At 43.3% G+C, this 18,535-nt stretch overlaps 1 protein-coding gene across 1 annotated transcript in view; it reads right to left on the minus strand.

Annotated features, from left to right (window-relative positions):
• The window catches only part of AK5 (adenylate kinase 5), a 200,115-nt gene that overhangs the window by 150,725 nt on the left and 30,855 nt on the right, over positions 1–18,535 (minus strand). The window contains exon 6 of the mRNA XM_084757305.1: positions 7,030–7,221. Within this exon, the coding sequence (XP_084613431.1) occupies positions 7,030–7,221 (192 nt within the window). The remainder of the gene's footprint in view (positions 1–7,029; positions 7,222–18,535) is intronic.

An 18,535-nucleotide genomic window follows, 5' to 3' on the forward strand; every position in this document is an offset into this window, starting at 1 on the left:
GGACACATTAAGAGCTCCAAACTGATGGCTGTCGTTTGTAAAGGCACTTTCTGGTCATTAATATGGTCATAAGAGTGTTTGGCAATCTCTTGATTGCTATGCATTTTGCCTGCTCTGTCTTCTTTCAGGGGAGACACTTAACTCATTCTCTCTCTCTCTCTCTCTCTCTCTCTCTCTCTCTCCATATATATATATATATATTCCATGTTTTCCCCATAAGTGTTTTCAATAAGACTTTAAAAATGTGTGCCTGTCTCTCTATGAGTGTATGAGAGATAGAGAGGGACACAGACAGAGGGGGTGGAGGAAGGAGGCCAAGGGGCATTGTCAGGTGTCTTCTTTGCCAGTCTCCATGTTAGTCTCTAAGACAGGTCTCTCACTAAACCTGGCGTGACCAGTTGGCCAGGCGGCTGCCTAGTGAGCTCAGGGGCTGTATCAGGTACTTCTCTGCTGCTGTAATGAATGAAATACCATGACCAAATGCAGCTTAAGAAGAAAGGGTTTATTCTGGCCTACAGTTCTAAGGGATAGAGTCATGGTAGGAGAAAGCATGGCATGGCAGCAAGAGCGGAAAGCCGGCTGATCACATGTTGATTGATGCAGGGGGAGTAAAGAAGAATATGAAAAGTAGTGATGCTATAAACCCTCCAAGCCTGTCCCCAGTGGCGTACTTCTTCCAGCAAGGGTACATCTCCTAAGATTCTACAGCAGCCACAACTGGGGGCAGGGGCTGCATCGCCCACTTAAGCCTCCACAGGTGTTCCCTGTCATGCCCGGTTTCACGTGGCTCTGAGACTCTGAACCCGGATCCTTATGCTTGGGTGGCTCGAGCTTTACAAAGCGAGCTGTCTAGCCAGGCTTATTGTAGCACTAAAAGGAAACCTAGACTTAATTCTTGAAGTTTGAAATGTTTGTTTAGATAATTGTCAGAGTTCTTGTTTTGAGTTTTATGTCTCATCTAGAGACATAACCAGGTGGTGTGTGTGTGTGTGTGTGTGTGTGTGTGTGTGTGTGTGTGTGTGTGTGTTTCATGCCAGGAATTGTGTGGCCTAAACAGTTTATATGAAACCATTGGCATGCCGTAGCATATATCTACTAACTCTTTATTAATCGGTTTTACTATAACGAAAATTTCAAAGACAAACTCTTCTCAAAGTCAGTTCTACAGAAATACATAAACCTTAATGAAAGACTGTTAAATTGACTTCTCAACAGCACTTAGAGTTTAGAGATAGGATTTTCTTAGGAAGAATTTTTCCAATGTGTCCCTGGAATATTATCTTTAAAAAATTATATTTATGTGTGGGAGTGGGAGGTGGGCACTTGAGCAGGCCGGAAGAAGACACTGTGTCCCCTGGAGCTGGACTTACAGACATTTGTCAGCTACCCCACGTGACAGTAAGCACTCTTAGCTGTGGAGTCATCTCTCCAGCCCCTTGAATATTATCTTAATTGTACCAAATCATTTGCTTCATAATTATCATACTAAGGCCTTCTTTTGTATTTAAGGTAACTGAAAAAACATCAGCAGGGCTTTTGGATTAGATTTTTCTAATGTCTGTACCAATAAAATCAGCAGAAAAGTGTTCATTCTTAAAGCCCACCTTACATCACCTGTGCAACCCAACACACTGAGAATACTGAACTCAATGCAAGAACCTTCTCACTGGGAACTAGCAATAGGGTGCCATCGACTTCCAACTCCAGTGTCTAGCGTTGAGAGGAAACCGGTTCACTGAGTCACTTGGCTTGCTCTTGGCCTGTGGAGTGTGAAGATGGCTGATGATGTGTGAGCTTCAGCACACATGCTGCTTGCGGAGACAGAATGCCAGGACTATAAAAACAGTCTCTGCTTGCTTTCCTCGTTTTGATGCTGTTTAGGAGCAGCCATAATTTACACCCCAGGACTGGGGCTTTTGCTTTGCTGTGTGTAACGCAACATTGTGACCAAATGGCTTAATTGTCCGGTGCAGCATTGTGCATAAATGGCTTCACTGTCCAGTGCAACATTGTGACCAAATAGCACAATGTCTGGTGCTTTTGTTTTACTTTTTAATGTAAAGGAGCAAAAAAATGAAACTAAATGATACTTTACCTTTTGGCTTGCACAATATTAACAATTCAGGAAAGTAATCAGATTCACGCTTCAGTTATGTTCTGGCTCTTTTAATGTCATTTTTATGAAGACTGTGTAATTTTGTCAATGGAAAGGATAACCCCGAGCAACACACAGGTGTGGCCCCTTGAAGGAACAGAAGTACTTCCCTGAGGTAGCACTCTCTAACCAGACTGACACTCACCCACACACACCCTGTAGGCTTTGACAAATTCTCATTGTCCAGACAGCAATATCCTTAGAATCTTGTGTTTATTGTGTTAAAAAAATAAGTATATTTTCATGTTACTTCTGGCCTCTTGATTTTGAGGTTCTAGTATTACTACATTTCATGCCAGAAAGAACCATTTATTAATTTAAAAATGTTTTGAGCATCTGATGTACAGGGTTTTTATTTATTTTTTGTTTGCTTGTTTTGTTTTGCTTTTTGAGACAGGGTTTCTCTATGTAGCCCTGGCTATCCTAGACCAGGCTGGCCTCAAGCTCACAGTGATCCACCTGCCTCTGCCTACTGAGTGCTGGGATTACAGGTGTGCATAGCATACCTGGCTGAAATACAGTTTAAAAAGATGTATTTCTTGTTGCAATGAAGAAATACATAACAGAAAGCACTTTATTTTGGCTTATGGCTTGAGAGGTCTCAAGCATTCTGGTGGCAAAGCCCTGGTGCAGGAGTAGGTGGCTGTGACCCCTCACAGTGGAGCAACCAGGAAGCAGGACTTAGAATTCTGACGCTCAGCTGGCTCCTTTTCCTCTTTCATTCTTCCCAGGACCCCAGCCCATAGAACGATAACACCACATGCCGGATGGGTCTTCCCTCCTTAGTTAAACGTTTCTGGAAACATGCTCACAGATGTGCCCAGAGCTGTATCTCCTCAGTGAGTCTAAACCCAGGCATGTTCACAGTAGAGATGAACCAGCACAGCGGCCGCTCTTCAACATCCCGTCACACTCCCTCCACAGCCTGGGTGACCCACCATTAAAAGTCCACTGAGATACATCTCTCAGCTACCAAATCGACAAATAGGAACGAGAAGGCGCTCTTTGGTTACATGACAGTGATACTTAAACAGGAGAAAATAAGCCATGGTACTGAAAAAGAAACACTGCTCACCGTCTTACATGTTGCAAATCCATCAACGTCCACCTACTGAGAAGCATGACAAAAACTTCCTCCTGGTAATTTTGGGAGAACTGGTTTGTTTGGGGAAGGTTCTGGCGAGCGTTTTCTTTGCCTTGGCTGAGATGAGGCAGCTGCTGAGTCTCCTAATGGTGTGTAGATGTATGCTGCTTAGCTTTATTTCTTCATAAGCACTCGGTTTTCATCTCAGTTACAGCATCTCCAGTGGAGATGCTGCTGTCCACCAGAGGCTTTGTGCTGACAGCTTTTGGATAAGAATATTAGTTTTTCTTTTCTGTTGTGATAGAATTCCCTCTCAAGGGAGGGGAGGAGGGCATATTTTGGCTTTCAGTTCCAGAGGGGGTTCAGTCCAGTATGGCAGGGAAGGATGGCTGTGTGATCAGGAGGCTGACCTGGCAGCCATGAAGGAGAGAGAGAAAGTGGAACTAGGCTATAAAAGCTCAAGGCCTGGCCCCAGTGACATACTTTCTCCAGGAAGACCCCATGTCTTAAAGGTTCACTAACCTTCCCAAACAGTAGCACCATGGAGGGAACACATGTTCAAATGGATGAGCCTATGGGGGCACATTTAGCGTTCAAACCACATCAGTGTGCTTGCATTTTGAATGTTAGTGCTGGTTCCCATGAAACTCAAAGTTAATTAAAACATAATTACTCATTGTCTCAGTCTAAATTTGGTTACTCTCCCTGTTTGCTTTTCTCAGGGTAGCAGTATCTGGAGGGATGGGAATCAGAGTCTCAGTGGTAAATGGGAAATGTGCAGTACAGAGCTCGCCTGACTGAAAAGGGGGGATGTAAAGCGCAGTGCCAGTGGAGCTTTCCGGGTTCAGGGTGAGTGCCAGTGCATCAGGGGAGGTATTTTGTTGTACTCTGTATCACACCTCCCATGTGAGCTAAATGCTCTACCACCCAGACACACCCTTACTTAACAAGTAGTGTGGCTTTGACATGGATGTGTCCTCCATGTGATGCATGGCCATGGAATGTTCTCAAAGCCACCGAGAAGTGAGAAAAGGCAGGCAGAGGTTAGGGGCTTTCTTTTTTATTTTTCTCAGAAGTCAAATGTTTATTTAAAGACTTTATTTGCGGAATCATTTCTAAAGTGCGTGTGTGTGTGTGTGTGTGTGTGTGTGTGTGAGAGAGAGAGAGAGAGAGAGAGAGAGAGAGAGAGAGAGTAGGAGCTGTACATGTTGAAAGTATCTTTCTTTCAGGAGTGAGGATGTAGCTCAATTGGGAGAGTGCTTTCCCTGCATTCCACAGGCCTTGGGTTCCACAGCCTACACTGTATACTCAGGAGAGCATGGTGGTACACGCCTATAATACCAGCACGAGGGAGGTGGAGGCAGGAGGATCAGAAATTCATGGACATCTTTAGCTGTATAGCAAGTCTGAGTTCAGCCTGGGGTACATGAGACCTTGTCTCAAAAACAAACAAACAAATAAATAAATAAATAAATTCACTCCAAAGAATGCCAAGAATAGCTAGCTCTTTTTCTCCTTATTACTCCCACTCATGAGATAATTACAGAAATGAGGGAATGTAGAGTCTTGCTATAATAACTTGTCCATCTTCTTAGAAAAGCTAGTGTTGGTGAACAAGAAATAATCCTGATTTTAATATTTCTCAGCCTATGTGTTCATTACCAGAGGAAATCCAACTGATAAATTTTGATATAAATTAAGAGACTTCTTCATACATTTTACAACCACAGATGACTTCTCATTTCAAATTCTTGTATTCTCTTATCTCCTCCTATAAAATGCCCACAGGAAAAATGGCTGTGTGATTGCTTCACCGACTAAAGAAGACTGTACAGAGTCACCGGTTGTCACATATTAAAAAAAATAAAACCCTTTAAAATTATATTTTATTCTCTGTGTGTGTGTATGTGTGTGTATATGTTTGTGTGTGTGTGTGTGTGTATGTGTGTGTGTATATGTTTGTGTGTGTGTATATGTTTGTGTGTGTGTGTGTGTGTGTGTGTGTGTGTGTGTGTGTGTGTGTGTGTCTGTGTCTGTGTATACATGTATACCATGGCATGAATGTGGCGGTCATAGGACACCTGTGAACTCAGCACTGAATGAGGACACATGTCGCAGGAAATAGTATTTATGACTTTGTCAGGCTGTTTCTTTCAAATTATACTCTGGGGAACTCATCCTGTGTTCCTTGGTTTCCAAAAGGTGCCTTTGCAAGGCAAGTTTTCTCCCAGTAATTAGAGGCATTTATCTTAGAACTCATTTGACTGCAGCAGTGAGGTCACAGCTGCCAGCCCTATTGTTACTGACTCTTTCAATTACAAGCAATGACATTTCACCTCCATGCAAAATATTAGTAAATTAACGCTCCTCACTCTGCATTCATCTGGGAAATCTGCTCAGCTTGTGAGGAGCTGCCGAGGCAGGGAGTCATCGCGGCACGCTGGCAGTACCTAAGCCTTGTACATATTAATTAAAACCCTGGCTTTGCTTCTTGCAGTTGGGATTCAGTCTGCAAATGATTTAGTCTTCTTTTTTTTTTTTTCATGGTACAAGGAAAAATCAGTACTGGTAGTTGGTGAGAAGCAATACACACACACACACACACACACACACACACATACACACACACACACAGAATACCCATCCCAATGTTCTCAGATCTTTCCTAGAACTCAGTGTCCATTTTAAGCCAAAAAAAAAAAAAAAAAAAAAAAAAAAAAAAAAAAAAAAAAAAGACTTCTGGCATGGGAAGTCATCTCCAGACAAGATTTACAATTCTGACTCAAAGCACAAATCACAACTTGAAGACTGCCAAGAGATTACTCTTTTAGCCACAGCTAAGGGCATCTTAGTCCAAGCAAGAGATGATTTGCCCCAGGCATCATCAAGTCACGGGAGGCCTGTGCTTCATTTGTGGAAAAACTGAAAAGCAGGAAGGGTCTGCATCCTTCTCAGCAGATCCACAGTGGAGTCCGCCAGCCCCTAGGCAAGAACTCTAAGTCTGAGCAAAGTGGCAAAGGGTAGGGAAAAGAGGTCTGATGCTGCCTACCTTACTGCAGCTGCCGGGAGCTGCTGTGGCCTTTGTGGCATGAGGGAATTTTTTTGTGTCCCGTGACCTCTGTCTTTGCTGTGACTCAATATTGGAATCAGATGTGGGAAATTGTTAATCAGGCTGGTCTTCACACTGCAGGTGCACATTCAAACCTGAGGGGTCTGAAGACCCAGTATCATCCCTCATTGGAACACTGAATATCAGTGACCATAGGACCAACTATGGAGGAAAATGTTTGTATTGACACATGTGTGCACACACTGCACTGCAGTAAAGAAGCAGAAAGACGGACCCATTTTAATACTAGCTCTCGTTTAACAAGCCAAACATCCGGAAACATTATTATAGTGGAGTCAGGATCCATTACCTCATATAGCACACAACAAAGTCCAACTAAAAAACCAAATGTCCTCCCACACCACACCAATTGCTGACATTGCGAGGTTTTAGTAAACAGAGAAATGGGCAAACATTGCTTAAAACTACCCAGACTCTTCTTTCAAAGCAATTTAGACTGGGATGGAACTATAGACAAAATTAACTCACCCTCTGATAAAAATCAAACTAAAATGAAAGCTTTTAAACAATCATTATGGCTAAATTAAGGGAGATGGTTGATACTGCACATCATCCCCAAAGCCACTTCCTAAACTCAAGAGAATTTCTAAGTAAGACCATGGCTGGTTAGAGGTCTGAACGGTCACTCTTGTGCAGTTATGCCCAGTGAGGCCAACTTACAGTAACGATGAGCCCTTTCTCCTGGAAGTATTTCACCAGTGAGGCAGCATTCTGCTTGAAGTTTACTAGTCTCCGCTGGGTGGCTTTCAGATTGTCATCAGGGCGCCCCTGTTGCTCCGCACGCTTCTGTAATCTCTCCTTGAGCCTCTGGTTGGCACAAGCCAGGAACACCACCAGGTCAGGGGTGCAGATCTGTGGGAAGTGGACATAGACAGGTGTTTGTGATGCTCAGCAACGCATGCATGGACAGGGACATGGCTCTTCGATGGTTATGTTATGGGGGCCATATCCCTGGCTCATTCTGTCTTTTCCAGTGTTATTTCTCAAGCTTCTATCTACCCAAGACCAGGACTACCTAGTCTTGTTGAAGTCCCTGTAAATGACAGCCCACTCCATGTGGCAGTATGTGGCAGCCCTTTGTACTTCAGAAAGCATATTTTCTGCCTAAGATGACATAAATTTTCAGGTTGAACTTTGCTAGAGCATACATAACCTGATTTTAGAGGAGAGATGATCACTGGGCCAGAGCTGTCTCAGCAGACCCATGCTCCCCCACCAGCACTAGCTGCGGTAATTTAGAGTTGCCTACTGTGTGCTAAAGGCCTTATGCTGGGCTATTTCCTTATGATATTACTAACTTCACAGCATTCTTCAAGACGATAAACATCAGCTCTGCTTAGACCTCGCTTCGAGATTCCAGAGCTCACATGAGTTCACACAGTCACTAAGGTCAAAGTTGAATTTGGGTCTGTTTGACCTGTGACTTCTGTTCCTTTCACTGTCACCCAGATCAGACAGTCCAGAGCCTTCCGTGAAATACCAAGGAGTTATCTGGCAACAGCTTGGGAAACATAGTTTTTTTGTAACTGAGAACTGGTGTATTTAAAAGGTAAGTTGACCAGGAAGTGAATGAATTTACTGGTGAGCCTGGGAAGAGGCTAAAGGCACAGCAGCTTAAAGGAACAGCCTCTAATGGAAAAGAAACAATTGCTTCTGTGTCCTGTGAGATGGCTCTGTGAGTAACGACATTTACCACCAAGGCCAACAATCTAAATTTGACCCCTGGAACCCACATGAGACAAAGCACCTCCAACAGAACTGTTCTCTGATCTCCTCACACATGCTATGGCACTGAAGCACACACACACACACACACACACACACACACACACACACGAGTGCATTCATGCACACACTCATATACACATAAATGCACACAAGCACACATGCATGCAAGCACATATGCACACAAGCAGACACGCACATATGCACATATGCACATATGCACACAAGCACACACAGACAACATAAAATTTTTAAGGAAGAAAAAGAAACTTGACTTGGGAGGCCAGAAGTATTGTGTTATGACCAACAGCTGAGCAGAGGGCAAGAAGCCGAACCCCCAAGCATTTGTGTCCTCGTGTGAACAACGTCCCTGTGTTATCCTGAAGACAGAGTAGAAGGAAGGATGCAGAACAAACTCAGGACATCTTAGCCATGCTTGCTGGCTCTGTGTGATTCTAGGTCTCCTTTGACATGACTTTCTTATTCTGTTGTTTCCCCCTCTGTAATAGTTTTTCCTCTTCAACCCCAAGTAGGTTGTTTTCCAAGTCTTCAATCATATTTTCCCCTCTCTGGGCTTGCTTTCCAGTGGCTTTCCTGTTTGGCTTTCATCTGCACCCTGGATTGATTCCAAATACACTTTCTCTACTGACTTTCAACAGCCCTCGGTCCTGTGTTTTCAAGTGTCTTTGTGACAGTTCTTTTCAGAAGTCTTAATGTTACTTGTGACTCTGCCAGGTCAAAACTGATATTAGCACCTTTCTACCTGAATCATGTCACAGTGAAACTCTTTCACTCCTCTCTCTCCCTATCTCCCTGTCTCCCTCTTCCCTTCCCCCTCCCCCTTCCCCTCCCTTCCCCTCCCCCTTCCCTTCCTTCTTCTGGTAGCAGTGCTCCTTTCTTAAATCTCGGAATTAGAAGCTTTAACAGACACTCTTATTAGACTCCAGCCCATCCCATGGAGCACCACACCTACTGGTTTGTCCTTGAAGGCCCTTCACCACCCCCCCTGCAGTGCCCCAGCCTTGACATTGTCCTTGGCTTCCATCTAAATCAGGGTTCTTAACCTTCCTGATGCTGTGACCCTTTAATACAGTTCCTCACCTGTGACGACCCCAACCATAAAGTTGTTACTTCATTGTTACTTCACAACTGTAACTTTGCTACTGTTGTAAGTTGTAATGTAAATATCCGATACGCAGGGTACCTGAAATGTGACCCTGGTGAAAAGTTCACTTGACACCCTTTCAGGGGTCACAACCCACAGGTTGAGAACCACTGATCTAGAATTTGTCCCTTGGCAGGTGTTTGTCCTTTGACAAACTTCAGTCCTGAACACATTTTCTTAAATAATGTCATTTAGTATCCCCCTTTAAAAACAAAAGAAAGAAATAAAAATTAAAAACACATGTGGCTGAGATGGCAGCTTGGTCAGTAAAGTGCTTTCCGTGCAAGCGTGAGGACCTGAGTCCACATCCACAGAGCCCATGTGTAGAACCAGGCACTGAACAGGTATCTGTAATGTTGGTGTTGAGAAGACACTGATGGAGGAGCTCGCTAGCCAGTCAGCCCAGCTGAGTCAGCAAGGCCAGGGCCAGTGAGAGATTCTGCCTCAAAAACAAAGAGCTGGGGAGAACCAAAGAAGACTCCTGATAACGCAGACCTCGGCTTCCACATACACATGCACTCATGTGCATGCACAGCACCTCCACATGCACACATACAAAACATGTACACACACATACCGTAAACATACACAGATAAGTTACCTAAATTTAAACTGCTTTTGAATAACTTTAAACATTTAGAAGTGGCATATAATCAGGACATTACTTAAAGCTAAAACTTTATTTTCTCAAATACAGTACTATAAAGTTTGTACTTATAATATGTAACATTCATCCTTGTAAGGCATAATAAAGGACACATTTAAAATTACTTTAAATAAATTATGTAAGGAAGAAGGTAAGTTTCTTTTGGGGTTTTTGATACATGATTTCTCTGTGTAGCCTTGGCTATCCTGGAACTTCCTCTGTAGCCTATGCTGGCCTTGAGCTCAGAGATCCATTTGCCTCTGTCTCTTGAGTGCTGGAATTAAAAACATGACACACCATCACCTCACAGTAAGAGGGCAGTTATTGACAAACAAATTAAACTACACTGTTTGTTTTGATAACACTACATATTAAAATGAGGGGGGGAGAAAACATCCTTGAACCTTGAACTATGAGGTTGTATTGGATACAAGTAAAAACATTATGTAGTTTAAAACTCTGGCACTGTACACCTATGCAAATCAGCTGTACACCTATGCAAATCAACTGTACACCTAAGCAAATCAACTGTACACTTATGTAAATCAACTGCGCACCTACGTAAATCAACTGTACACCTATGCAAATCAGCTGTACACCTATGCAAATCAGCTGTACACCTATGTAAATCAACTGTACACCTATGTAAATCAACTGTGCACCTGTGTAAATCAACTGTACACCTATGTAAATCAACTGTACACCTATGTAAATCAACTGTACACCTATGCAAATCAGCTGTTTGATGCTTCTATGTTCTGTATCTTGGTCCAAGTGTAATGCAGAAGCCTCCCTCTGTGTAACACAGTGAGGTCATAAGCAATTTTACATAATTCATTTTTGTCTTTTGATTGGTTTCTAGATACTAGAGACAACCTCAAATTCATCTTTTACACTTTGAATTGAGTTTGTTAAGTTAGTATTTAACTAGTAGAGTTTTAAAATAGTTGTTTTAGACTTATCAAGAAATGGAGTGATATATATGAAATTTCTTCTCATTAATGGAAGGTCACTGTGAAGAAAAATGAATGGCTTTGATGTGAAATTGCAAAATTACTTAATTTTATGACTGTGATTACTCTGCTGTCCTCAGTACAAACAGAAAAGCTCATGACTGTGAATTCAAAACAAAATAAAAAAAATTAAAGCATAAAGAGGTGAGACCAGGACAGAGGCCAAGGTAGTCAGTACCACGACCCCAGCTGCTGGCGGCCTGGCTATGCCTAGTGCTTCACTTGCCTGGACCTCATGATCTCCTACAGCACTCCATTTTAAAGAGAAAAAAAAATATTTAGCTTGCTGTGCTTTTCTCCTAAAACTTAAAAAACAAAAACAAAAATAAAAAAACAGACATGACTATGTGAAAGAAAACCATTTGCAAAGGAAGATTGGACACCCTCAAAGGCAAACAGGCGTGGGTGAGGACAACAGCAGACCTGACACCAGGTGGCATGCACGCACGCCTCGGGTGGCACGCACGCCTTGGGCTCAGCTTGGTTGACACTGTCATTCTAGGGAGTTTCCCTGTCTTACAAGCTGTGTGTTTCTGTCCCAAACCTAAAAGAGGCGACTCTCGCTCGATTACCTTCCCAGTCACTGCTGGGATTGTCATGGAATCTGTATTACATCTTCCCAACAGCTACTAAAGTGGTGCTTAGGCATCTCTTTGAGCCCACGCCTGACTTCTCTGCTTAGTGACACTAAGAACCCCAAAGGGAACCTCAGAGTCTCTGATAGCATCTGGATTTCAGAAGACACGAAACCCTTAGGAAGCGCTCACGAAGTTGACTTGAGACAGAGACGGGAGGACAGAATCAGCAGACAGAAGGAGCCATACTGTCCTTGGCTCACCCTCACTCTCAGGGAATACGAGCCGGTTGACTGAGCAGCTGGATGCAGAAACACATGGCAACGAAATCAGAGGCCCCACCTTTGTCTACACGGAGTGATATTTGAGGTGGTTGATACTGTCTCTCTCCTTGAATTAAGTCAGTGAGTCCTCTCCACTGTGTCACATGGATAAGTTAGTCTCTCTCTATCCATTTAAGCCCTTAATTCTGTTCAAAGGCATCAGCGTTTGTATGAGCAAGAATACTCTCATGACATCAGGCTCAAAGGGAATTCATTTTTAGTACCCTGTTCCTGCCTGACAGCCTCACTCTGTACCCTGTTCTTTATGACACTATATTAGGAGAGCTTACACTCCTAAACTGGACCAGCTACACGGCCAGAAACCAGGAAGCAAAACACTAAAGTGACAGGATGATTAGCATTGAAATAAAAACACCGAGTCACATAAGCTAAAAGATGGAACAGGCAGGGAAGCCACACAACCCAAGTTAACCCCAAACCTGCAAACATCTGCACTCTGGTGACAAATGGCTTTAAGGCTGGAACATCCAGTACTCTGCCCTGAGCACTGCCTGTCCCGGGTGCTGATGACTAAACAGAGGACCGGGGGCGGGGCGGGGCGGGGGCCTCTCCCCAAGGATGTGCTTCTGTTCGCCTCCCCATTCTACCAAGTGGCTTCATTCACACAATAAACACTCATTGAATGAACACCTTTGTGGTGCTCCATGGAGCCAGGCCGCTGTGAAAGGGATGCTGGTGGGTAGCTAGCTGAATTTTACTGTCTTTCTAAAAAAAGATTTATTTTATTTATAAGTTATTTTAAGATAAGTATGTTTATCTCTGAATGTGGGTTTGGGCATGTTAAAAGGAAATGTCCTGTGTAAGAGAAGCAAATACCCTTGGTCCTTATGTCATCTCTTCAGCATGTAATTTGAGACAGAGAGAGACAGAGAGAGACAGAGAGAAAGAGACAGAGACAGAGACAGAGACAGGGACAGAGAGACACACAGAGAGAGACAGAGACACAGAGACAGAGACAGAGAGAGAGCATGCATGAGCACACATGTGTGTACATGTGTGAATGTGCATGTGCACATATGTGTGTTGTACATATAGGATATGGTACAGAGGCCAGGAGGATGCTGGGTGTCCCCCTTTGTCACTTCCTGCCTTATTCCTTTTCAGGCAGGGTCTCTCATTGAACCCTTTGCTACTTTTCAGCTAAGATAGTGGCCAGCAAACCCCAGTGGATCCTCTTGTCTCAGCTTCCCTCCCAGTGCTGGTGGTGAACATCCATGTCCAATTTTTAAGTGGGTACGGGGCATCCGAACTCAGTCCTCATCTCGTATAGCAATAACTATTACCCAGGGAGCCTTCTCCCCAGTACTTCATCGTCTTTTAACTTGGAGATCGTTTCCAACAGTTTTCAATCGACTACAGGGCCAGGAATCAACATGGAACATGCATCACCCACATCAGTTAAGATCAGCTGCAACAAGGTCATGGTATTACCCAGGTGAAGGGTGGTGCAAGATACCATCCTGGGATGGCTGAGATGGCTCAGTGCACAAAGGCCCCTGGTGCTGCCAAGCCTAAGGACCTGAGTTTGAGTTTGATCCTTGGGAGTCAACATGGCAGAAGGAGACTCTTGTCCTCTGGCCTCCATGTGTGCACTGTGGCACACATGCATACATGCACATGGAATAAGTAAAATGTAATTTAAAAGAATACTACACTGATCTTGGCAGACATCAAAGATTTAAATAAAATTAGACACATCATGACATAGCTGCAAACATGTAGATCATAAAATATGTCAAGTCTTCCCAAAATGATTACATAAATTCAATGTAGTCTCTTAATCTTAACAGTTTTTTTTTAAGGATACCAAAATCATGCCTGAAATTCAGTGAGCAATATACAGACAAAATGAGCAAAGCCACTGTGAAAACCCACCATCATACTGTGTGTGTAACACACGCAAATACATGGGTGAGTTTATCTTAAGTTAATCTGACTCTTATGGTTAGAAAAGAAAAGTGTCGGCTACCCATTGGGAAATATCTCAACATAAAGCAACAACAAAGGGCTTCATGAAATCTTTGTAATTCAGAAAATTCAATGGAAACCACACAACCACCAAAATGGTGGATGCAACAGAGATAAGTAAGACCCCATGTTGGCTAGGATGGAGTGACTAGAGGAAGTTCCTGGTCATTTGTCCACTCGCTCCCTTGTAGCTTCTGTACCTCTTGGAAAGATTCTGCTTTGATTACAAATAAGCACAGTCAAATATGTCCTGAGTCTGATGGAGGTTAATCAGGTAGAGGAGACAAACCTTAACCAACGAGTCATACAAATAAATGTCCAACTGGCTAAGTGCTACTGCCAAATCTGCTGAGGAAAATTTCTATGGCAATAGCAGCATCACCTGACACTGGCATTCAATTCTTGTATCATTTCTTAATAGTATTTTCTTTTGTCTTTGGTCTGATAGGTTATGTGTCACTTGCCTCAGTATCAAGTAGTCCCTAACCTGGCCACTGTGACCCAGGAAGGTGAGGCTTAGCCCACAGAGGCAGAAAGAGCTGATCTCCGCCCTGGCTTTCTCTCTCCTTCAGTGTGACAGTCCTGCTTCTCTGTATCCATTGCCGTGTTTTGAGACAAGGTCTCGTGGCATAGCCTAAGCTTCCCCAGGCCCGCAGCCATCTTGCCTCAGCCACCCCAGCAGGTAGGACCCACTCATGAACCACCATGCCTGGAAGGCCCTTTGGCCAGTAGGTGCGATTCAGGCTGACTGCCTGATGCTGCTACCGTTTGCCTGCAGCTCTCGGCTGACGACGAAAATGAAACATATAATGACTGTTTCTCATTGTGCTGTGTTGGAACTCTCCATAGCAGGGGCGGCCCAGGCTTGCCGGCTTTCCAGAATGTTCTATTAATCTCCCCTGTCTGCCTCCTGCACTGTTGCTCTCCTTCTACTGCCTTCCTAGAGCCCCAACTGTTAGGTCATAATAGTAAGATATTAGTAAATACTGATGAATAACTAAAGTGAATACACTAGATATCTAAATAAAGTGATGGTGGAAGAAGATATCTGGGAAAAATCGCCTCATAAGTATGCATTACTTTCTTGCTGTCAATCTGATATATACCTCAATCAAACAATACTTTTAATTGTCTCTTTATTAAATTCCTACATGTTGGCACCCTAAGGTGCCCTAGCTGCTTCTATTGAATGAAGCCCGGCACCTTAGAACACAGATAAGTATTTTTCATAAGTCAACATTGATGATTATATTTTAAAACCATTAATGACGCACTCTACACAGAGACTTGACTTACTTGGCTTATGACCAGCTGTGGAAGGGACAGGGTGCTCTAGATAACTGTTCCCTCTAATGCAGCAAAAACAATTTATGTACACTTGGGGAAGAACAGGAACATGGCAGAGTCATAGAAGGGATAGGAAACAGTTTCTCCACAGACAACACCCAAACTATAAACAATAAGGTCTCACATCCTAAAACACGACAAAGCATTTGCCTTTTGCTTTTATACTTGGTCATAGCGATGGCTCTACATTCAGTGACGCTGTGTCTTCCCTGAGCTCCTGGGCTGACCTCTCATTGCCATACCTAAGTTCTTGTCACTCGAAGCAGAGGTCAAACCCCATGCTGAGGAGTGGGGCTCATGAATTCTTCTTTTGTTCGGGTTCAGGAACAGCCACACATGCACACACATATACACACTCATACACATACAAACAGATACACACACACATATGCACACACACACACACACACACACACACACACACACACACAACATCATTTGTTAGAACATAGGGTGAGACTGATTTGTTTTTGGAGCACAGGATGGGAATTCAAATCTTTAGCTCTGCTGTGTGCACAGGAGGGACTGGCTCCTCAGAGCCTTTACGTCTGTGGAAGGCCAGAGAATCACTGTCACTTAGTGATTGCAGCCCTCACAGTGCAGCTCAGGATCCTCAGCAGAGCACCACGGGAACCATGGACAGTTAGCTGTCCTACTAAGAAGAAATATTTCTGCCACCGCTGGCCTGTATACCTAAAAGAGATGTCCCTGTGAAGCACACATGAAAATTAGCTGAAATGTCATAGTGTAGCCACCATCAGCAACACACATTTTCCTAACATGTTTCATGCTAGTTGAATTTTTAATGTTTAGCACTGGTGAACAAAAAATATGCTATTTTTATGAAAATCAAAGCAATTATTTCTGAACATTCTTGATGCCCATTTTCAACGCATTCCTAGCAATTTTGGCAAGCTAATCCTTGGTTGCTATCTCATTAATAAATGGGTAATTTTCCAAGGCTCTGTCAGCCAACAGCTATTCTAAGAATGGGTCTTTCAAATGGTGCTGGTGCCACTGAACAGAACGGAGACTCTCCAGTGTGGGCTGTGGCAGCAGCTGCTGTGACCTTGGCATCTGCCCTAAGAGAGCCGAGCTCAGAGGCACGACCACTCACTCTAGCAGGGCATTTCCTTCATTAACTTTGTGCGTTTTTGTTTTCTTGTTGTTGGGAAATGTGAGTGGCTTGGGGGAAAACACAACCTTTCCAATGTTTCTCCTCGGTCCTGCCCTCTCTGCCCTCCTTCCCTTCCTTCCCCCTCCCTTCTTTTTTCTCCACCACTTCCCTCCCTTTGTTTCCCACCCTCTTGCTTCCCCTCTGCTGTCTCCTCTTCTGCTCTCATCTCCCTCAAACCCTTTCTCTCATGTTTTTTGGTTTTGTTTGTTTTTCACTACAGGCTTTCTCTGTGTTGCCCTGGCTTTGCAGACCAGGCTGGCCTCACAGGCATCTACTTGCCTCTAACTCCCAGAGTTCTGGGATTACAGGTGTGTGCCGCCATGCCTGGCTCGGTCCCTCACTGTTTGTGTCTATGCATTTCTCTACACTGGGCATTTATATAGACACATGTTGCCTAAAGGATAGCATTTGTTAGAATATTTGAAAGTTCAAGCAGAACATTTTTGGATAAAATTCCAGAAAGGCCTGTTGTTAAATTTTAACAGAGATCCACAAATATAGAAAGGTCTACCAGGGATTTTAATCTGTCATTTTTCTATTTATTAGGTCATTCTATAAATATTAAGTGTCTAATACGTGTGATAGGCTTTTTTTAATTTAAAAATCCCTAGAACTTTGGACTGGGAATATATTTCAGTGACGGATCACTTGCCCAGTATGTGTCAGGCCCTGGGTTCAATTCTCACCACCACTTCCAGCAGACTTCCAAAAAAAAATTCCAGATAGAAAGAACTGGTGGATAGCTCCAATAATTTGTTCTAATGTTTAACAACTGATCCTTTAAGTATTTTTCTCATATGTAATTCCAACTTATTTCCTTAAATACAAATACATGCACTCAGGAGGCAAGAATCAAACAATGCACTATTATTTAAAATAATGAGAATATTCATGAAGAGATTACTATGGGATGCATATGATGATAAATGCCTGTATTGTTAGATTTGCACATGTTCAAGGCTATATGGTCTACACAGTGGCAGGCCAGCTAGGGCTATGTAGTGAAACTATGACTCAAAAAACAAAGACAAACTTGAAGCAGAGAACTTTAAAATGCTGAATATGCTTCTGTCTTCATAATAGGCATCTTAGGAAAGATAAAATTTACTGTAATATGATGTCCACCTGGGACTATGTTCTTGGATCTAACTAGGATATATTGTGGCTGGCAAATTCTTGTCTTTTGAGTCTAGACTCAACTGTTACGTGCTTCATTGTTGCTGCTGGTTTTATATATCACCTACCTGTCTGTCTGTCTGTCTATCTACCATCTATTTCTCTCTCTCTCTCTCTCTCTCTCTCTCTCTCTCTCTCTCTCTCTCCTTTCCTCTTCTTCCTCTTCTTCCTCTTCTTCTTCTTCTTCTTTCTCTGTCTCTCTCTCTCTCTCTCTCTCTCTCTCTCTCTCTCTGATGGAATAACTAGAGGAAAGAGCATGGAGTACATAGGTCACACCCTTCCAGTCCGCAAACCCCAGTCAATCACCTTACCCTCCATGAATGATTCTCTCATGCACAGCATGAGCTCCACAGCTATTGGCTTTCTTTTAATTTAAAGGCTTTTAAAGTTGTGTTGATAACCCCAAGAACCTCCATCAGACAAAAGATGGGCTTTTGTATTAGTTGCTAGAGAAACTGATAATGTTCTCTTGGGCTTGTTTGTCTCTTCAGTGACTTAGCAACTCTCAGAGACAGAGGCCACCTAGTCCCTTGCAACAGAGTGTAATAACTGCAAACTTAACAGGTACAAGTAAGCCATGCAGGGACTCTGAGCACCCTGGCCTTGCTAAGATCAATGAATAATTGTTGACTTGTGTTTTGTAGATTATTCTTAGGCTTTACTTTCTAGATCATCATGTAGTCCACACGTACAGATCAACTACAGACTGTCTCTGCAGTGAGACACAAGGACACATCAGCAGTAGACGTCATTATGGGTTAGGAAGAGTTCTTTCATGAGTGAGCACCTGTCTAGGCTGTGGCACACAGAGAAGAGAAAGAGCCAAGGACGAACATATTAAGTCAGACACTCAAGAGCTGCTCAGCCCATTAGCAAGCTAGGCAGTGTCCACCTTGATGGCCAGTGTGTCTGCCATCCAACCCCCCATAGTTAGATCCAGTCCCATGACCACACATTTGAACAATGCCGCTAAGGAGGAAGACGTTTCTAAATCAAGGCTTTGTAGAGGAACCATCATCAAGAAGTAGAG

This window comes from Acomys minous (assembly GCF_964271855.1).
Source record: "Acomys minous genome assembly, chromosome: 14".
NCBI classification, from domain to species: domain Eukaryota; kingdom Metazoa; phylum Chordata; class Mammalia; order Rodentia; family Muridae; genus Acomys; species Acomys minous.